General features: G+C 33.8%; 1 protein-coding gene across 16 annotated transcripts in view; it reads left to right on the top strand.

Moving 5' to 3' along the window:
- Nucleotides 1–23,192, top strand: part of BLTP1 (bridge-like lipid transfer protein family member 1) — a 213,236-nt gene that overhangs the window by 13,933 nt on the left and 176,111 nt on the right. For all 16 annotated transcript variants that reach the window (XM_072755305.1, XM_072755320.1, XM_072755318.1 and 13 more), the window contains exons 3-7: nucleotides 4,091–4,235; nucleotides 9,166–9,282; nucleotides 10,320–10,398; nucleotides 11,531–11,595; nucleotides 22,397–22,583. In XM_072755305.1, the coding sequence (XP_072611406.1) occupies nucleotides 4,139–4,235; nucleotides 9,166–9,282; nucleotides 10,320–10,398; nucleotides 11,531–11,595; nucleotides 22,397–22,583 (545 nt within the window). In that variant the 5' untranslated portion in view covers nucleotides 4,091–4,138. The remainder of the gene's footprint in view (nucleotides 1–4,090; nucleotides 4,236–9,165; nucleotides 9,283–10,319; nucleotides 10,399–11,530; nucleotides 11,596–22,396; nucleotides 22,584–23,192) is intronic.

Here is a 23,192-nt window from a genome sequence, read left to right as displayed (position 1 = left end):
GCTATACATTTTGTTTCTCAACTTGCTTTTTCCCTGCTAACATTGCATATATTCTGGACATTTCCCTGTATCAGCCCATATAGAGAACTATCTCAGTCTTTTAGAAAGGTTCCATGCATCTTATTTCCCAGGAAAGTATACCATAATTTATTTAACTATTTTCTTATTAGTCGACCTCTTTTCAAATTTCCCAGTGTACTTATATAATGCTGCAGTAATTATTCTTGAAAAACATCTTCTTGTGCCTGGGTGTTTATAAGAGAGTCCTAGAACTGATATGTCCAATTTAAAGTGTACACATTTTTATAGTATCTGATAAATTATTTTTCCCAAAGATAGTTTATGCCTGTCAACTATGTATGAATGCCCATTCTCCCATATTTTTGCCAATATAGTTGTTTGCAGTCTTTCTTATTTTCACTTAATATGACTACTGGGTGGCAAATGGGGATTGTCTCCAATTGCTAGTGATAGTATCTTCTTCTGTAAATTGACTATATATTTTGCTAATTTTCCTATCATATTATTTATATTTTTTGTTCTGATTTATAGAATGGCCTCCATTTTTGAAGGACCAAGTTAAGTTTTGGAATTCTATCTCTGTAAGTGTTAATGCAAGTATTAGGTGTTTGATAATTTTATTTTCTTTATGCTAGTGAGACAGAAATAAAATTGAACGTAGTATTTGAAAAGATTTTATAGGTAATTCATTTTGAAAAGTAATTTTTTGGAAAGGTATTTCCTAAAATGGTGTAGTAGTGGTAGTGCTAAATTAGGAACTTTAAGTCTCTGGTTTGTGCTATTTTTGCTTGAACTATTTCTCATTTTCATGCTTTTCTTTGTACGTCGCAAAAAGAATAACCATCAAAATTTCTGTTCTAATGTGGACAGTTTTGAAGTGAATATAATGGATTCAGGAAAAATGAAGAGAATATAGATGAATTATGGAAATACTGAGAGAGCTTGTGTTGAAACATGTAGATCAGTGTTATTATCTTATGTGCTAGATAAAAATACCATTTAAAATGATGTAATACTTGAAAACAATGGCTATGTTCAAAGGCACCATCACAGGTATTGTGGATACAAAGGTGAATAAAACAATTCTTATTGGTCATAATCTATTAGTAGAGAGAATCAAGATAGATTAGGTTCAGATTGTGCATCTTTGGCAGGCGTTTAGAAGTGAGACTGTATTCCTCTATTATGATGGTAGCTACATTTGTGGTGAGCATAGCATAATGCATGGAGAAGTTGAGCACTGTGTTGTATACCTGAAATGAATGTAACATTGTATGTCAACTGTAATCAAAAAAATTTTAAGGAGTGCACAATTCAGATTTATCTTAATATTAATGGTGTCTGATCACTTAACTAAATTTCACAAAGTTCCTCCTTCATTAATAATTTTGATGGGAGTTATTTTGAGGTAGGAGAATCTTGTTACTTATCAAAATTTAATTGATTATATTGATACAGATTCATAGGTTCTTTTTATTAAATGGGTTGTAATCTATTACTATTATTTATTTTGATGCTTAAATTGCCCCATATTTTTCCAGTGGAAGCTTCTTCAAGCTGATTTCTGTGTCCTTTTGACAAGTTCCCATCATTGTTCAGGTTATTTCTTTACCTTCTGGAAAACAAGGCTCATCTTGAGTTTCCTTGACCTACTTGTGGAATTAGTCATTTCTTCAAGGAGCCCTGTTTCCTTTTGATAGAAAATTGTTTTTAGAAGCAAAGTTTTCTACTCATTTTAATTGTGGTGTTGCTGCTTTCAGACCTTTTAATGAGCATATGTACATACATACATATACACATTTATAGCCATATTTGTTTGTATACTTATATTTAAAACTATACTTCTAAGTTTTTATCAAACACCACAGAATTAATTCTAATTTTCTTTATCTATATCCTCCAACAGTGAGAAAACAGGCTTTCAATATCCTTAATATATTTACTTAATTAATCCTCTCCCCCATACCCTGCAAGGGCTATTTCCTAGGTGTGTACCCTCCTTATCCTTCTCCCACATCAACACACTACTCCAGGTTGCCCTTTTGCATGGAAGCCTTATTTATCTCTTTGGAGTTTGATGCCTGGAGTCTGACGCCTTCCTCTTGGGTTCTGACACCCTGCATCAGGCAACCTCCCTGCTCAGACTCCAACTGCTTAAGCTGGTCTCACATAGTTATAACATTTTTTTCTTGTGATGGGAACTTTTAAGATCTATTCTCTTAGCAACTTTCAAATATATAATACAGTATTATTAACTTACAGTCACCATGATGTACATTGTATCTCCAGAACTTATTATCTTACAGCTGGAAGTTTGTACCTTTTTACCACCTTTGCTTATTCCTCCCCCCCGCCCCCGCCCCACCAGACTGTTCACTATGAGAACATTTTTTACTCATTTTCTAAACTGTAGGGAAAAAAGGTAATTGAAAAATGAAAACATTTAAATTTTTTTTCTAGTTCTTTCAGCCTTAGATTTTCCTATCACTATTACTAATAAACCTTTTGCTGTTGAGCTTTTCCTTTTTTTTAAAAGAGATGTTTAATTTGCCTCTGAATTGCTAACATTTTAACAATTTAGAAATATGAAACATTGTAATCTGGCAGTGTTGTCTAAACCAATTTTAAAGTTGTTTTATTATCACTGAAGATAAGACTCTGGTGAGTAAATAGAAAACATTTTTAGGAAGTTAACAAATCAGCTGTTCTGAATTTCAGCTAGAAAGTTCTCATATATTCTTCTTGTTTTGAAATCTCTTTTTCTAGTTTTCTATAAAATCACCTGTGCTATTTGGCCTTAAATGATCATTAACTGTGTAGCTCACTTTGTGATTAAAGCTAGTTTTTTGTTTTTGTTGTTGTAAATGTTGTTATTTTCTGATTTATCATAAGATAATTTTGTTATAAGTAAGTTGGGTTAATCATTTTAATACTGTATTAACATGAGGGATAATTTTTAACAGGCGGATAGTTTTCTTGTTTCTCAGATCATAAAATAAGAACTTTTATTCCTCACTTTTTACTCATTGTCAATTCATGTAACTCGTTCTCAATACATCTAAATATTCATAGTTATCTTGCTGAAATGTGTGTATATACACATATATTCTTCACATGTTGAGTCACAATTTGACATGTGTTTATTGTAATTCATTCTGAGCATCTGATAGGAGGACATCTGCTTACTGTCCAAACTCTACTCAGTGTGAATCCAAAGTACATAGATTGTAATAGATTACAACCCATTTAATAAAAAACAGAGCTGATGGAGGTTAAGAAGGATTAATATAAGTTAATTTATAAATACAACATTTAATGGCAGCTTTTGAGACAAATGCAGATGAATTTGTCTCATATAGATTATTAATACTACCTTCTTATTGTTGAGATAAATTTTTTTTTAAAGATTTTATTTATTTATTCATGATAGTCACATAGAGAGAGAGAGAGAGAGAGAGAGAGAGAGGCAGAGACACAGGCAGAGGGAGAAGCAGGCTCCATGCAGGGAGCCTGACGTGGGATTCGATCCCGGGTCTCCAGGATCGCGCCCTGGGCCAAAGGCAGGCACCAAACCGCTGCGCCACCCAGGGATCCCCGAGATAAATATCTTTGATTAGATTTGGTAATTATGTCCCTCATATTTGGAGCCAGATGGTAACTGAACCCAAATCTATTCATTCTTAGGATGATGAAATCAGGACATTAAAAATGTGATACATTGCCATATATATATATATATATATATTTTTTTTTTTTTTAAGATTTATTTATTTATTCATGAGAGACACAGTCAGAGAGAGAGGCAGAAATATAGGCAGAGGGGGAAGCAGGCTCCTCACAGGGAGCCCGATCATTGTCTTATATTTTCTATAGAAATGTGGACATGCAAAAAAAAAAAAAAAAAAAACAAAGGAAAAAAAGTAAAAAGAAATGTGGACATGCTTTGTTGCATATATATTTGCTGCAAAATACTTGTATATTTTTCATTCTTACTGAATGAACTGGAATGGGGTTTAATGAACTTTTATTAAATCCACCTTTTTCTCCCCTTACTTGATTTCCCTTGCAGCTTAATAAATCTTAGGCCTTTAGAGGCTGGTCTGAAAAAACTTCAGTAATGGATCAGAGGAAGAATGAGAGTATTGTTCCTAGTATCACTCAATTAGAAGATTTTCTTACAGAACACAACTCTAATGTTGTTTGGCTCCTTGTTGGTAAGTAGAATATATTTTCATGTACTTTATGGGTTTTTTTGTGTGTGAATTAACAACTGCCAAATTTTAAGCAGTAGTTAGCTGAAGTTGAAATGCTTACAATATCATTGGTTTATTTTTTGGAAAAAAGATTTTAATCTGTATTTCTATGACAATTTGCTCTGGCAAGTGCTTTGGAGGGCTCTTTTTCTTAGGCTGCCTCCTTCCTTGTCTGACTTAGAGGAGGTGGGAGAAGAAGAAAAACATTGCCCTTAGCTTATCTTTCCTATTTCAAGTCCACTCCTTCACCACGACTCCTCCACTCCCATTTCAGCACATGCACATACACTTCTTTGTTTTACTTTAAAAGTGATAAATTCTCATGGTAAATATATTTTTAAATATAAAATAGAGTGTACATGCCCATTAATTTCATCTCTTTCCTCCTTATATACTTGACATTGGGCTCTACCAGTAAAATTTTTTTTTGTCTAATATTCCAGAAGTTTTCTAGATTCATAGAAATAATACAAAACAGTGTATAAATCAGTGGCAAAGAGAGGGAGCAAATATGAGGGAATGAATGAATAGGAACTAATAAGAGGGGAAATACAAAATAATAACCAGGGAGAAAATACTGTAGGGTGTTATTGCCCAGGAAGTTTTTGTGGAAGAACAGTATTTGATTTGAATTTCAGTATAATAGTTAGGAAGGCAGAGAGGAAAATAGAAAGGGTAAAAGGGGAAAGAAAGGGTAATGATATTTATTGAACATCTTCTGTGTGCCACATACCATTGTCATTTTTGCATATGTTAGCTCACTTAGTGCTCATAGCAGACTTATGAAGGCACCAGACTTTAACTTGGAGAATTGAGGCCTATAAGGATTAAATAACTTATATAGGTAACATAGCTGTTTTTTTCTGAGTGCATCCTTATGCTTCTTTCATGACACCACAGGATATGTGGTAAGGAAATGAGTAGAGGTGAAGTGTGTATAAAAGGAATTATGATTCATGATTTGTAGGTAGGATTGGATTAAACACAATCCAATCCTATTGGATTGAGTTATAATTCTTCTAATTGACAAAAGTGAACTATTATAAATTATCCTTAATTAAAGCCAAAAAAGTAAAATGAAATGCAAAACATTAATATGAAATTAAATTTCATAAAAGACACACTGAAAATTCTCTTCTAGTTTAATTAAGGGTGGAATTCTTATTTCCTATCATTCTGTTCACTTTATCACCTAGAATTTCTCTTTTTTTTTCTATTATATACAACTCCTTTCCTTAAGGAAAAAAACAACAGTAACAACCAGAAAATCACTGAGTGATCATTTACCCTTGCTGTTTTCCTAACTGGCCTTTTGATATTAAAGGGGGTTGAAGAACATGATAAAATGAAAAAGCCTGCAGTTCTCAGGTTGTATGATACCAGAAGCATACTTTCCAGCAAATACCTCTTGCTTTACTGAATGGCCCACCATAACCTGCTCTTGACACAGTGATTTACAGTAAAAATTAGCACAGAATGTCTTTAAACTTAAAATGTAATGACATATTCATATCACTATGTTGTATACCTAAAGCTAATATAACATTATGTGTCAACTATACTTCAGTTAAAAAAAAAAACAAAAACAACCCAAAACACTATTTTACAAAGGAAAAAAAACATATCATCAAAACAAGTTTTCTAGAAATAATTGTTCTAGAAATAATTTTTATGGGCAAATCATAGCACTTGCTACATCAGAGTTATTACTGTCAATATAAGCTACCCTGAGAAAATGTGTTTTGACTCAGTGACTGCTTTGTTTTATCCATTAAGAATTTAATGTGGTGTTGCTAAGTGGTTGTACATATTAAATTGCTTTACATTACTTTGTCCTAATTTAGAAAATAGTTATTCTTTCAAACTGGCTAAGTAAAAGGAAATTTATTATCAAAATGCTTTCTTATGTTTTAGTTTTTGTATATTCATGAACTAGGTTCTTTTGGGAATATTATGAGTCCTATAGGTGACTATATACTTCTCATGAAAAATGAGTCAAACTTGAAATATCATTTACTGTAGCATATTCACTGGCATTCTTTAAAAGTAGGTTGTTGCCTTATCAAATATAACAAAATAGTATAAGGTGGCCTGTTTAGTATAGATATGCCTTTAAGTAGGGTAAAATTCTCACTTCTTTCCATTTTTTTTTTAAAAAGCAGAAATTATTGATTTAATAAAAAACACTATGATTTCTTTGATTTTAAAAAATAATTGGTTTTCTTTCTTTTTTAAATGTCTGTAGCCTTTAGAAAATAGCTTGGGAATGAGCTTTTAGCTTGATAAAGGTGGACATTTTTCAGAATACGCAGAAATATGGGCTTTCTCTTTCCAGAATATTGTTATACATGTTTAATAATAAGTACAAAACAGTGAAAAAGGAAACAGAAAAAAAGGAAGTATTTATTTTTTTAAGAGAGAGAGTACACTTGCATGTGAGAATTGGGGGTGGAGGCAGAGGGAGAGAGAGAATCTTAAGCAGGCTCCATGTCCAGCATGGAGCCCGATGTAGGGCTGGATCTCGTGACCCTGAGATCATAACCTGAGCCTAATCGAGAGTTAGATGCTTCACTGACTGAGCCACCCAGGCACCCCGGGCAGTATTTTTTTAATTGATCTGATTGTAATATGTGCTTTTCTGGCTAATAAGTAAAGAAAAATGAGGAAAGTTATATAAGGTAGAATCAACATCTGGTATTAAAAATCCAAAGTATTGGGATCCCTGGGTGGCACGGCGGTTTAACGCCTGCCTTTGGCCCAGGGCGTGATCCTGGAGACCCGGGATCGAATCCCACGTCAGGGTCTCAGTGCATGGAGACTGCTTCTCCCTCTGTCTGTGTCTCTGCCTCTCTCTCTCTCTCTCTGACTATCATAAAAAAAAAAAAAAGTAAAGTATTGAATTGTAAGAGAACATATTACCATTTAGAAGTAGATCCTATCTTGGCAGAATTAATATTGTGAAAATGTCAGTGTTACCCAGGGCAATTTACACGTTTAATGCAATCCCTATCAAAATACCATGGACTTTCTTCAGAGAGTTAGAACAAATTATTTTAAGATTTGTGTGGAATCAGAAAAGACCCTGAATAGCCAGGGGAATTTTAAAAAAGAAAACCATAGCTGGGGGCATCACAATGCCAGATTTCAGGTTGTACTACAAAGCTGTGGTCATCACGACAGTGTGGTACTGGCACAAAAACAGACACATAGATCAATGGAACAGAATAGAGAACCCAGAAGTGGACCCTGAACTTTATGGTCAACTAATATTCGATAAAGGAGGAAAGACTATCCATTGGAAGAAAGACCGTCTCTTCAGTAAATGGTGCTGGGAAAATTGGACATCCACATGCAGAAGAATGAAACTAGACCACTCTCTTTCACCATACACAAAGATAAACTCAAAATGGATGAAAGATCTAAATGTGAGACAAGATTCCATCAAAATTCTAGAGGATCCCTGGGTGGCGCAGTGGTTTGGCGCCTGCCTTTGGCCCAGGGCGCGATCCTGGAGACCCGGGATCGAATCCCACATCAGGCTCCCGGTGCATGGAGCCTGCTTCTCCCTCCGCCTGTGTCTCTGCCTCTCTCTCTCTCTCTCTGTGACTATCATAAATAAATTAAAAAAAAAAATCCTAGAGGAGAACACAGGCAACACCCTTTTTGAACTTGGCCACAGTAACTTCTTGCAAGATACATCCACGAAGGCAAAAGAAACAAAAGCAAAAATGAACTGTTGGGACTTCATCAAGATAAGAAGCTTTTGCACAGCAAAGGATACAGTCAACAAAACTAAAAGACAACCTACAGAATGGGAGAAGATATTTGCAAATGACATATCAGATAAAGGGCTAGTTTCCAAAATCTTTAAAGAACTTATTAAACTCAACACCAAAGAAACAAACAATCCAATCATGAAATGGGCAAAAGACACGAAGAGAAATCTCACAGAGGAAGACATAGATATGGCCAACATGCACATGAGAAAATGCTCTGCATCACTTGCCATCAGGGAAATACAAATCAAAACCACAATGAGATACCACCTCACACCAGTGAGAATGGGGAAAATTAACAAGGCAGGAAACAACAAATGTTGGAGAGGATGCGGAGAAAAGGGAACTCTCTTACACTGTTGGTGGGAATGTGAACTGGTGCAGCCACTCTGGAAAACTGTGTGGAGGTTCCTCAAAGAGTTAAAAATAGACCTGCCCTACGACCCAGCAATTGCACTGTTGGGGATTTACCCCAAAGATTCAGATGCAATGAAACGCTGGGACACCTGCACCCGATGTTTCTAGCAGCAATGTCCACAATAGCCAAACTGTGGAAGGAGCCTCGGTGTCCATCGAAAGATGAAGGGTAAAGAAGATGTGGTTTATGTATACAATGGAATATTACTCAGCCATTAGAAACAACAAATACCCACCATTTGCTTTGACCTGGATGGAACTGGAGGGTATTATGCTGAGTGAAGTAAGTCAATCGGAGAAGGACAAACATTATATAGTCTCATTCATTTGGGGAATATAAATAACAGTGAAAGGGAATATAAGGGAAGGGAGAAGAAATGTGTGGGAAATATCAGAAAGGGAGACAGAACATAAAGACTCCTAACTCTGGGAAATGAACTAGGGGTGGTGGAAGGGGAGGAGGGTGGGGGGTGGGGGTGAATGGGTGACGGGCACTGAGGGGGACACTTGATGGGATGAGCACTGGGTGTTATTCTGTATGTTGGTAAATTGAACACCAATAAAAATTTATTTAAAAAAAGATCCTATCATTTTTTAATGTCATAAATGATCTTTTACTAACAGATTTTTACTGAGATAATAAGGCGATTGTGAAGGAAACTTACAGTGAGATTGTTTTGCTCTTTTTTTCTTCACAGCTACAATTTTGTCCTGTGGATGGATTATTTACCTCACATACTACAATTCTCGAAACGTTGGTCTTATTTTAACATTGGTTCTTAATAGATTATACAAACATGGCTATATCCATATTGGTAAGTTCGAATAACACTGAATGTTTTTCTTATGTATAATCTTGAGATGTATATTATAAGTTTATATTTTATAAGTTATAGTAGCTTTAGAAATTCACCTTTGTTTCATGAATGTTAACCTAACTGGAATTTCTCTCATGCAGCACTCTACGACAGAAGATGAACTATCACTTGGTTAGGTTCTTTACTTCATTCTTATTTCTTAAAGTGTTTCTGTAGTAACTTTTGGGATTTTTTTTCTTGCTATAAAAGATGCTTATTGAAACAATTTGAAAAATATAGGCACGCATAAACTATGGAAATAGAAATTTCTCAGGATTCTACTATCCAAAGAAAGTTTCTAATGCTTAATGAGGTTTTCGCTGTTTTTTTTTCCCAATAACCCATACTTAAAAAATCTGTAACTATAAGTTGGAATCATTTTGTACATTTCTTTTTGTGGCCTGCATTGTTAATTTAAGTTTCCAGCTGCTTCTAAGTGGGAAGTTTGCAGGCTGCAGGATTGATTTGGAAGCAGTATGCTTCAGAAAGCCCTCAACTAAAGGGAAAAGGGGTGAGAGGTAATTGACTAGAACCATTGGGACTTCCTTAGTGTACTTCTTAGAGGACATAAATAAAATTTCTCTCAAACTAAGTCATCTTCCACTAATTTGAGGCAATGACTGGTTCCTAGAGTCAAATAAATTAATGGAGAAAAGTGGTAAATTAGTCACTGGTTTGAGGTTTATTTAAAGTTGTGCATAATTAAAAGAATTATTCATATGAAGCAGCTATTTAATGTCTTTGTATGGTTATTTAGTAGTTCAATTCATAGTGATGGTACTTATTGTACTTTTTGTTCATATTTGAAGAAAGAGCAATAGAAAATTAGTAAGGCTGTAAGGGAATCAGGTAGGAGAGAACCTTTAATAATTATTGAATCAATTGAATGCTAAGATTATTTTAAGTTTGAAGTGCTCACTCTGGATCAAAACAATTCCATTACTCACTGTTGTGTTTTTTGTTTTTTGTTTTTGTTTTTTTTTTTCCTACAACAGGGTCCTTCTCTTTCTCTGTTCTTTCTGGAAAAGTCATGGTTCGTGAAATCTATTACATTACAGAAGACCTGTCTATTAGGTAAAAAAAAAAAAAAAAAAAAAGAAAGAAAAACAAACGAAGTATTGTAAAATTTTTTCTGATGATATTTTATTTAATATGATTTACTTTTCAAATAAAACCATAAATCAGTTTTTTTTAGTAAATCCTATCTGGTGAATGGATCTTTAAAAATATTTTTATCAGTAGATTAATTTAGCTAAGTTTTAGACTGGCACAAGCTTTATCAAATAACTGGTTATAGAAATGAATAATCTCATTTCATTCCTAGATGAACACATGAGCCATGAAATAACCTGACCATTTTTCTTGTAGACTTCATGGTGGTCATTTGTTACATAAAACAAGGGTCCAGGGATACTGACAACTCATCCATTAGCTCTTTATTATAGGTAATAAGTTTTAAGAATTGTTTAGTATCTATTAGCTACTCTAATTTTGCTTTAAGGAGGAAACACAAATCTGAATATATTAAGAAATGACAGTATGTTTGATATGTTCTTTGTTCTGCAGGCCTTGAAAGAAAAGCTTACTTTATTTTTGTGCTTAACATTTGCTACTTAACTTGAGCTTATCTTAACATTTGCTACTTAACTTGAAAGTTTTGAATTATTTGAGAGGTGCTAGGGTTTGGCAACAGTCATACCTCATTTAAAACAGTAGAGTCAACTTTGTGAGTATAAAATTATTTTGAAAAGAAAAGTAAGAAGAAAAGGTTGAGAGGTTATAAGTTTATCTTTTTGAGGCGTGAGGTAATATATGATTACAGAGTTAAAGGAGTATTTTTAAAACCTTCTGTTAGCATTGTAATATCCCCCTTTCAAGATTTGGCTTTTTGTTTATATAGTTTTTACACCATATTTAAAAAATATCATTTTTAAAAGAAAAAAAGTTTTCCTGTTAGCACTTCATTTTCCTATTAAATGTGATCTGGTATTAAATTTTACCTTAATAGAATAATCTATTTTAGAGCTATGTAAATTCCCCTTTCCTTTCTTAACTTGAGACTATGAAACGTTTATGTATTCCAGTGATCTGAGAATTTTCTCTATTTTCATATTCATTATCAATTGCCTGCTTTTTACAATTATTAATTAAATGAGTTAAGTAAATTGTTACTAAAGTTCTTAATTTTGTAATTTATCTTGCATAGAATTCAAGATGGATTTATAATTTTTCGGTGGTGGAAAATGTATAATCCAAAACAAAAGCAACATGGTGAGTCTTCCTGTTTTTATGTATTTGAAATATTTAATTATATGATCAATGTTTTCATTTATGGACATTGAAATGTTTCACATTTTTATAATAGATAAAAATATTTTGGGATCCCTGGGTGGCGCAGCGGTTTGGCGCCTGCCTTTGGCCCAGGGCGCGATCCTGGAGACCCAGGATTGAATCCCAGGTCGGGCTCCCGGTGCATGGAGCCTGCTTCTCCCTCTGCCTGTGTCTCTGCCTCTCTCTCTCTCTCTGTGACTATCATAAATAAATAAAAATTTTAAAAAAATCTTTAAAAAAATTTTTTAAAAACTGCGGCACCTATAAATCTGATTTTATCACCAGTTAGCTGAAAATTCTTCAGCAGCTTTCTTCTTGCTTAGTTACTTTAGCATATTATTTATTCAATGTTATCCTCAGTATAACCCTTTCCCCCATAGCCTTACCTCCTATTATATCTGTGGATCTAACCTGTTCTGTGGTTAAAATGGACTTCCTAGTTACTCTTTAATCTTTCTACTAAGATATTTTCTTACTTTTCAGCTTCTGTGGCTTTATTCATAGTCCCACCTGACACTGCTACTAAATCTCATTTATTTGCTTATGCTAAGGATGAATAGAAAAGAGGAACTGAAGGCTCTAGACTCTTTCAGTTCGGCTTTTATCATCAGAATTTTATCACCTCAGAATTTTCTCCTGAGGTCTTTATTTCACAACTCTATAAGTGCTCCTGTGCTCCTAACCCTCCTACTCAACGTTAATCATACTAGTGACTTCAAGGAATGTGGTCCTTGACTTTACTGCCTAGAATAGTGATTCTCAAACCTTTCAATCTCAGGAACTATACATTCTTCTAAATTACTGAGGACTCCAAAGAGCTTTTATTTATGTAATTTATATTGATATGTACTGCATTCAAAATTAAGCTTTGGGTCCATGGGGTAACTTAGTCCCTGGAACAGATCTTGAGATTCCTGCAATTTCTCCAGATCATACTTTGGTAACTACTGTTCTAGAAGATTTTAGTTGGGGCCTGGGAGAGTAGTGTCAGAAGATGATGAGACCCTTCTACCTTTTCTTAGCTTTTAGGACCATCTGTGTTTTTGGCACCCCGTGTTAAGAATCTGAAATGGTAGTCAGGGTCTATAGAACTTTGGAGCTTTCCAATTAAAATTTTTTTTTTTTGATGGATTCACTTAGGAATCTTGCTGTCATTTATAACTTTATTTAAACTAAGTTTCTATGGGAAAATAGGTTTAAAGTTCCAAAAGTCTTTAAAATTACTACAAGATTGAGGTAGCCTAAATTACTTTTGAATTCACTATTATTTAGTCTTTTTTTTTTTTTTACTGTCATTTCCTTGCTCCCACATAGCTTTCCCCCTTTAACATCATACATCATGTACTTTTCCTTGAAAAGACTGCTATAAATTAATGTCAACTTGGTATCTGTAGAATTAATGAAATCAGAATGACTAGAAAGAATAATGGGCAAATTTCATGTCTAGAAAAAGTTCTCTAAAAATTAGAGTTGCTCATTAGATAATTTTGAGCAGAGGTTAAGTAATTTCATATGATAAAAGTATTCTTTTGGTAGTTTGTAATAGACTTTTCTAGTCTGTCTTCTGTGATTCAGAATAGCTGTGTGTTATTAAGCCTATAGTCTATGGTTTTAGAAAACCAAGTGTTCAAACTGCCTTTTTACCCCTTTCTTTAAGCAACTGCTATAAGCATTTTCACAGAAACAAAGTTCTTTTAAATAGTCAATATGTTAGTGAACTGGAAATTTTTAAGTTTTGGCTTTTATCAAATATGAATAAATTCAGATTTTTGAGTCACTTTCCTACACTATTATCCACGTTAAGTTTTGTGGAGATAATATTCCTGATTATTTTTGATATTTGACTATATACCTTAAAGGTGGCATTTAAGTAAGTATATCCTACTTGTACTTCAGAGATGGCTAACACTCATTCCTAAGATCCAAGTTCTTTTGAGTTCAGTCCCAGGTTTTGACACATTCATTTAACTTTGAGCAGGCCCAGTATTTCTGCCTCTGATTAAGTTTGTAAAGTCTATCTAGTTTATCCCTTAGAGATAGATTTACTTTAGGACCATATTTTTTTGCTGCTTGTCATGCCTCTGTTAATCTTGCAGTATATTCTTAGATAATTGCTTTTTTGACTTAATCTCAGTTTAGTCCCCCCCCCCCATATTTGGTTAATATGAGCTTTATTGTTAATGAGAATCCAGCAGAGCTGAAATGAAAGTGTTTTTTTTTTGTTTATATTTTTAAAAATGCCTTTTAATATATTTGTATTTGTGTGTGTGTATTTTAGAAATTTTATTCTAAATATTTTTTGGTGTTTTAAGATGTTCTTGGGGATCCCTGGGCGGCTCGGTGGTTTGGTGCCTGCCTTTGGCCCGGGGCGCGATCCTGGAGTCCCGGGATTGAGTCCCGCATCGGGCTCCTGGCATGGAGCCTGCTTCTCCCTCTGCCTGTGTCTCTTCCCCTTTCTCTCTCTCTATGTCTATTGTGGATAAACAAATAAAATCTTAAAAAAAAAAAAAAAGATGTTCTTGTGAACCAATGAAACTATAGGGACATGAGTTGAGGAGTCCCATTTGACCTAACATCCCCCTTCCACACACCCCATGCTCTTTACCCGAGATTCAAAGGACTTACACAATTAGGAAACAACTGATTTTCTCAAATCAATTTGGATTTCCAGATGGAAGAATAATTGTTTTTATAACTGGTAAAGCCAGAATGAAAACCTAGGTCTGCTAATTCCAGTCTAGTTCTCCTTGTATTATAAAATAGGCTTGTCAAATGTGGCCAACCAGATTCTTGGAAATTTTTATAATATAAACACTGATGGCAGCTTATGGGAGGAATGCATGTGATAATTTGCAGTATCAAGAGGCAACCTCAAGTTTTGAAGCTAAGCCTAAAGGGATTGCCTACTTTAGAATTTTCTTAGACATGCCATCCTAAATTGTTTATAGCTTTTTTTTATTTTTTATTTTTTATTTTTTTATTTTTATTTATTTTTTTTTGTTTATAGCGTTTTTTTAAAGAAAATAATTACTTCATTTTATCATGAAATATTTCATCTCCTTAAAGTGCATTGCTTTTCACCAGAATTCATAGATGAAGTCAAGGGTAACTGACCCAAATCCTTCATGAAAGAGGTAGCTTTTAATAAAAATCTTTGTTTAACAGATATTTTGCATTCACTTTACTGATCACTGATGACGGTGGGGAGGATTTTATCAGGCAGAGGTGAAGTAGAATGTTAACATATTTCTATGTCTCAGTTTTCTTTGTAATTATCTATGATGTAGAATAGAAATATAAGTTCTGGATATTTTATGTCTTAACATATAAAAATATCTACATTATTTTGTCTTATTTTTTGTGTGCTAATGCTTGCAACAGAAAAGATTCCATATCTCCTTTTACAGTGATGTTAAAAGTTGGTAGACTTTATTAGCTACCACAATTATAATTCTAATTACTTGCTTATAGTTTTTCTTACATTTTAACATATAAATCTATGTGTCTCATCAGAAAGAGCACAGCTTTGATGAGGGTCAAAGAAGTTTCTCTTCCATGTGCATTTAAAAGAAATTCTCTGTTACAGAGGATGACATTCTTGAGATGCTCACAGTCACACTTTTCCAAAGTAAAGACACAATGCCAAATAGCAATGCAGAAATAAGCAGTTTGGTCTAAATATGTTATTGGTCTAGCATACTTCAGAGAGAGAATTTATAGTACATAGAAGAACGAGGAGGCTGCAAAGTAAGCTTTTGGTAAAGAGCTGGACAGTATTATGGAATATATATTAAAATAGTGGATTATATTTGTTAATGAGACCTTACAGTATAAATATTATTTCTTACTGATTAAGGGCAGATACATGTACTTTGACAATTAGTCAAGAAAGAAGTGGAGATGATTGACATTTTTTGTTGGAAAATTTGCAAGCCTAATTAGAACGTGTGCTTGAGTAGATAATGGCCATTAGTCTTCCAGAGAGATAGGCTAAGGTCTATCTGTGGATAAGGCTAACATTTTCATGAGAAAGCTTTAAAACTGTTTAATTAGGAGAAAAGGAGAGTGTCCAAGAAGTCAAATTCTGTGCCATTGAGCTTGGTTGGGATAATTTAATCCAGGAATCGATTTAGAGTTTTCAGTTCAATTTTTTTTTTTTTTTTAAAGAATAGGGATCCTTGGGTGGGGCTCAGTGGTTTGGCGCCTGCCTTCGGCGCGGGGCGTGATCCTAGAGACCCGGGATCGAGTCCCATGTCGGGCTCCCTGCATGGAGCCTGCATGGAGCCTGCTTCTCCCTCTGCCCGTGTCTCTGCCTCTCTCTCTCTTTGTGTGTCTCTCATGAATAAATAAATAAAATCCTTAAAAAAAATCTAATTTGTTTACCATAGAATTTATTATAAAATATTCCTTAAGTCATGAAATTGGTGATCTGTTGTAGATGGTGTTGGCCAAAGACCAATTAATGAGAATATCCATCAAACACTTTTATTTTGGTTTTCTGAACAGTTGGTTTTAAGCCATTCTTTTGGAAAATAAATAGGACCAATTACCTCTTAATATGTGATGATACAATGTTTAAATGAATATTGATCTAAATAACTAGGCATGCATCTTTCTTATCTAAAGAAGTTCTTACATTGCTAAGATATGAAAGGATGATGGTAATATGTATGCCTTTCTGTTATTTTGCCATTTAAAAGTTTTAGCCTAATAAAATCTAGTAATCTAAATATGTAGTATCTAAATCTTATTTGTTAAATACAGGAGATAATCTCTTAACAATTTAAAAGGTCAGTAGACTATTTTGTCTTTGTACTAAGTATTAATTCCAAATATTACAAGGCCTTGGCAGCACTTTGCACTTTAGCTTTTTTACTACAAATAGCATGTGTCCCAATTACATAATTAAATAAGTGCCTTTTTCCTAATTTCCCTTTGGAAAACAAGAAGTCTCAATTAGCTGTTTGCTCAGGAGACTTAAGCAGTTCTACAACATTCATTTACCTTTTTTTCCTCCATAAATTAACTACTTATTAAGTGAAGAGCCTTTTATATTTATAATTTATATCTATCTAGTTGAGTATTTATTAACAAATATTTTCGGGGAGTCCATTATGTAAATATTAGGTAATAAGGATATGAGATAAAGATTTTTGCCTTCAAGGGTTGTAAATGCTAATGTAGAGATGAGATTTAAGAGTCAACCAGGGCACCTTGGTGGCTTAGTGGGTTAAGTGTCCAACTCTCGATTTCAGCTCAGCTCTCTATTTCAGGGTGTTGAGTTCAAGCCCCATGTTGGGCTCCAAGCTGGTCATGGAGCCTACTTTAAAAAAAAGTCACCTGATTATATCTTTCTTGCTTTGACTTGCAGTGTCATCAGAATGAATGAAACTTAAAAACTGCTTTTAAAATTCTCAGGAGAAATAAATGTCATTGAAAAATCTAGCATTACGAGAATTTAAGTTTTAAATACTGCATTTAAGCTTTGAATGGATGAATTTTTCATAAAATTATCAAGAAATAACTAGGTTCTTGATACATTTCTGTTTTTAGGGATTAATAACACTTTTTTGAAACTATCATTGCTTTTATGAATATAATTGATAAGTAATTTTATTTTGTGGTTCAGACCCAGGATTTAGAACCTTGGATTCTTGTCTACTGCTTTCTAGTTGTGTAACCTTGGGCTCCAACTGCCAGGGTTGCTGTAATGATTAAATGAGATTAGGTGAATAGAGTTCCTAGAATAGTCCTTGGAACATAGCATGTGTTCAGTAGAGATGAACTGCTTTTATTATTATGAACCTTGTATCACATTATGAAATGAAAGATTACTTTAAAAAAAAGAACTTATAAGCCAAAAGTGAATGCATAATTTATATGACTAATAGGAATTTGACCTGCAAAAACAAGGGAACAGTATTTATTGTGTATGACAATCCTACAGGTAAGTAGAGATATTCTCATTTTATAGATGAGAAAAATGAGGCTCAAAGTGATTAAAGTACTTGCCTTAGGTCACATCATTAGTAAATGATGTCACATGGTTGCAATCTTATATTCTTTCTACTATATATTTACTATTTTTCTCTAGTTTCTGGAGAATCCAATGCAGGACTCTCTGACCTTTTTTCTTTTTTAATTAAAGAAGCTGTGTGTATGTGTGTATGTGTGTGCACCTGTGCACATTCTTTGGAAGAGGAGATACATGTCTTTGGAAAGGTGTTGCCTTTGGCGGAATGTGCTCATCTGTCAGCAGAGATATTTATTTATGTGGATACTTTTCCAGATCAACAAGGACATTGTGTGTGGGCTATCTGTATGTGGGGCTCTTAAGGACTTATCTCTGTGTGGGTGGGACTGTTAAGCCTGTCAGTACTTTAGCTTTTTTACTACTTTTGTACTAACATACTTATATATATGTTAGGATGGGATAGGAGAATGGAAAGGGTATTGCTATATAGAATATTCCTTGGGACACAGAAATCTGGGATTATTGACAGAAAAGATCCTGGACAAAGGCCCTGAAGAGAGTAGAGCCATGTAAGCCAGGTGTGGAGTTCTGATTATTTGTTTAATCACATAGCTTTCTGGCTGCGTAGTAGTATAAATATAGGTGAAACAAAAAAGCAGAACAAATAAAAAAATGCTTTGTGAATTCAGGTGTCTCTCCCTTTTAAAATACTAAATCAATAGGTGCTTTTAAAATGCTCATGGAGGAGATCCCTGGATGGCTCAGTGGTTTAGTGCCTGCCTTTGGCCCAGGGTGTGATCCTGGAGTCCCGGGATCGAGTCCCCACATTGGGCTCCCTGCATGGAGCCTGCTTCTCCCTCTGCCTGTGTCTCTGCCTCTCTTTCTCTGTGTGTCTTTCATGAATAAATAAATAGAATCTTTAAAAATAAAAAATAAAAACAAAATAAAATGCTCATGGATTTGCTATTATTTTTCTAAAGTGATTTTTGGAAGGAAAAGAGTGGTCTAGGCATTCTCAGTCTTGGTTTTAAAAACCTACTTATTATTTCTATTTAATGATTTAATATATTTATTGAGCACCTCCTAGGTAGCAGGCATTGTTTTGGGGATGTAATAGTGAACACAACAGGAAAAATCCTTCTCTAATGCGAGTTTACATTCTAGTGGGGGAGGCAACAATAAATAATAATTAATGCAAAAAAAGTTGGGGATATAGAGTAGGTATGTTGAGGGAATCTTTCAATATTTTAATATCAAGTATTTAGTGTTTGTCAGTGTTGTCAAAATATTTTCAGGGATTAATAGTTTTATCTTTGTACCTTAGTGTCCTTATTAAGTTAATGTAGCCATATTAATTTCATATCAGTTATACTGAGAGAATCAATTGTGCATGTCCAGCAGTTAGTGATGAAATTAAGAGGAATCCTATTTCCATTTTTATACAGTCACTTTTTCTTTTTCTTTTTTTTTAATTTTTATTTATTTATGATAGTCACACAGAGAGAGAGAGAGAGAGAGAGAGAGGCAGAGACACAGGCAGAGGGAGAAGCAGGCTCCATGCACTGGGAGCCTGACGTGGGATTCGATCCTGGGTCTCGAGGATCGAGCCCTGGGCCAAAGGCAGGCGCCAAACCGCTGCGCCACCCAGGGATCCCTATACAGTCACTTTTTGTTTATTCGTCACTGCTGATCCAATTAGGGGCTAGTCCAGACTCTTCATTTTCCCCATTGTTGCTTCTGCAGCTCATCCACTGGCTTTTATAACATGGTCCTAACAATTAGGGCATTTATATTCAGGGATCATGTTAAGCTATTCTGTAAGTAAATTTGAAAACAAATGATCTAAATGAGTTTTGAGGTAAATTTTGATTGAGTTATTGCCTTGAATAATTCCTACTTGTATGGGTCAATGTGGGAATAGAAAAAATATTCTACTTTGCAGTTATTATGCTTCTACATGTAGGGTTTTCAAAAATTCTAAGATCTGTTTGTGTATACTTTTGTTAGGAGTATAATTTGTGTAAGATGCTTTGTTATTCTTTCATACAAGTGAGTCTTTCTATGTGCTAAGAATTGTAAGTACCAGGGGATGCATCGTGTAATAAATCAAGCCCCTTCTCTTACAGATCTTGCTTCATTCAAGTTGGGATGGATTTAGGTAATTAGCAAATAAATATAACCTCGAGGAATGAGTGAGGAAAATATGGCATTGAGGAAAATAAAAACAGATTTGGTAGAATAAGGAGTGCTGGTTTACTGTGGGGAGGGTGCCATTTACATAGGGAAGTCAGGAAAAGCTTTATTGTTTGGGGATAGTTAAACAGAAACATGAAACAAGTAAGGGAATGAGTTGTGAATGTCTGGGGGGAAGAATAGTTCCTGGTTGTTCTGTTCCTATTATTACCAAAGTGGAGGCCAATTTTTTGGAGAAATTAGGAGAGAAGAGTATAGATCCTGTAGGATTTTATAGGTCACTTAAAAGACCTTGATACTAATCTGAGTAGGAGGGGAAGCTATCAGAAAGTTAGGGGACAGAAGAGTGATATGATTTCAGTTAGGTTTTTATAAGATCTATAAAAGGTAAGGTGTCCATGTAAGGGGAATAAGGAGAAGCACGGAGAATAATAGAAGCACGGAGACTAGTTAGAAGCCTCTTCTATTAAGACAGGTGTAAGTTGATGGTGACTTGGGCCAAGGTGGTGAGAAGTGGTTGGATTTTGGATATATATTGAAAAGAAATCTGACAGAATTTGCTGGTACTATCTGGGACAGGAAAGAAAGAGAGCAGTCCATTTTTTTTGGCTTGAGGAATTGAAAAGATTGACTATTGATGGAGAATATTGTGGAGTAAGTTTGGGTAAGAAAAATCAGATGTTTGGTTTGATATGCCAAGTGTGAGATAACCGTTGTGTAAAGTATCCAGTTGGAAATATTTGAGTACTCTTTTGGGTATTTGACCCTGGCATTTTGGGAAGAGATTGTGGATAATTACTGAGGAAAGGTTTAAACCTAATGAGTCATAGAGTTTGGTGACTTACTTAAAAATGGATAATGATATTTATTATTATCAAGACTTAGAGTGCTTCAAATGTATTAAAAAACAGTGCTTCCTATTCTTTTAATTTTAAGAATTTAACCTATAACAAGAAAAAGGGGGCAAAACACTTGATTATAATAGTTTAGGGGATTGTCTTAGTTTTTAGTCCTGTAACAAATCTGAAGAAATAGGAAGGAACATAGGTCAAGAGCTATTTAAAAAATATCAGAAAAATTACTGCTCCTAAATACTGTGTTTTATTTTAAGGATTAGTTATCTCTCTCCCTCTTTTTTTTTTTTTCTTAATTATCTTAGAAAGTTGTGAAGAAACAGCCTAGATTGGAGTAGAACTAAAAGTACTGCATAAAAAATTAATGTTATTGCTACCTTTTCCATAGTTTTTTTTGAAGTATGAGTGACAGTATTTTTCATTTGTTCATTTAAGCTAAAATTTATTTTTATTTAGGGCATTTGACATTTCATATGCTTTTTTTCCCCTAGTAACTCAAGAAGAAATTAGTTTTGTATAATTTGGTGTATTACGAAAGATGTATACTTTCTATTTAAACCATAGCTTAAAATATATTAAATGAAAGTAACAGTTCTCCTTAACCATTAAAAAAAATTAAGCCCTTCTAGCTGATCATATCTCATTTTAATTGTCCTTCAATTGAATTTGATAGGGAGAAACATGAATGAAGGTTAAAAAAGAAACTCAAAAAAAAAAAAAAAAAAGCCCATGTATAAATAACATTAAGAAAAGAACACACTAAAGAAAGCACTGACTAGGGTACCTTTTTTCTGACCCTCTTTGGTTGACATGTAACACACCATCTTAGATTATTTCCTCAGTGAAAAAAAAAAGATTATTTCCTCAGTAGAAACAAGTTCCCCATCTCATTTTGTAGTTTAGGTTTATTAATTACTATTGTTACTTATATTTAAGGTAATTACGTCTTTTATTTGAGAAGATTATTTGGAGTCTATATTTTATAAAATCTTGGTTTTGTGTAGTTTTAAAAGATATTAAATATTGTGTAGTTTTAAAAGATAAACTAGTATTTATGAAAAATCTTTGTTTTGTGATATAAAATTTAAAAACTAAATGTGATGTTTAAATGTATCATCCTGGGTAGCCCTGGTGGCTCAGCAGTTTAGCGCCACCTTCAGCCCAGGGCCTGATCCTCTAGTCCCAGGATCGAGTCCCACGTCAGGCTCCCTGCATGGAGCCTGCTTCTCCCTCTGCCTGTGTCTCTGCCTCTCTCTCTCTGTGTCTCTCATGAATAAATAAAATCTTAAAAAAAATAAATGTATCATACTTTGAACATTTTGCTGTTTTTATATTTTATTATAAATTTATTGTTAGGGTAAAGTTTTACATTTAGTCTGTAAATAGTACTTTGTTATTCTTAGCATAAAGTCTTTAAATTCTGTTGTTATACAGCCAGAATTTAGAAATTCAGGTTGTTTTAGAATGCTAAATTGGAGTACTATAGTAACATCAGCTTTTTTCTTCCTTTTGCTGGTATTTTATATAGTTTAAAAACATATTTATGTGCTTATGTATTTTTATATTTATAAATTATATGTATTGTATACATTATATTTTTAAATTTTAGAAATTCTCCTTCATAGAATTATATTAGTTACTTTAGCTGTGAGAAAGATGTGACTAAAATTTTTGAAACGTTGACTAAAAACTTTTTTTTTTTTGTAATTGATATCTTTAGATCCAAAAGCAGAAACCAGATTATATATCACAGTCAATGACTTTGAATTTCATGTCTATAATCGTTCGGATCTTTATGGACGTCTTCAAGAATTGTTTGGTTTGGAGCCAACAATAATTCCACCCAAGAAAGAGGATGATAAAACACGAGAAAATGGAAGAACAAGAACCCAGTCCAAAATTGAAAGGTTCATAGTCATACTTGAATTTTATTAATCTCTGACTTTTAACATTTACTTTAAATATCGTCAATGCTACTCACCTAAACACAGCCTAATCTGTAGTTTGACTAAAACTTACATTCACATAAATTATTATATAATTCTTTTAAAAATTCAAATAATAATGTAAAAAGAAACAGTCTTGTTCTGCTTACTAGTCCTCCTTTCCTCCATATTGATAACTATTGTTATCTGTTTTTTTCCTTTCCAGTGCATTCACATAAATATAGAAACATATATGCATAGTTAAGGTACATATATAAATATATAATTTTATTTCATTTGTTTCTGGGCTCTCTATGCTGTTACATTGATCTATGTGTCTGTTTTTTCACTAATACCGCACTACCTTGATTACTGTAGTTTTACAGTTAAGTCTTGTAGTCAGTAGTGTCAGTCCTCTAACTTTACTGTTTTCCCTCAATGGTGTGTTGGCTATTCTGGGTCTTTTGCTTCTCCACGTAGACTTTAGAGTCAATTTGTCAATATTCACAAAACAACTTGTTGGGATCACAGTTGGGATTATATTGAATCTATAGAGCAAGTTAGGAAAACTAACGTCTTGATCACATTGAA

This window comes from Vulpes vulpes, chromosome 4 (assembly GCF_048418805.1).
Source record: "Vulpes vulpes isolate BD-2025 chromosome 4, VulVul3, whole genome shotgun sequence".
Classification (NCBI taxonomy): domain Eukaryota; kingdom Metazoa; phylum Chordata; class Mammalia; order Carnivora; family Canidae; genus Vulpes; species Vulpes vulpes.
The sequence above is the reverse complement of the archived record's forward strand: the minus strand, read 5'-3'. Positions and strand labels throughout refer to the sequence as shown.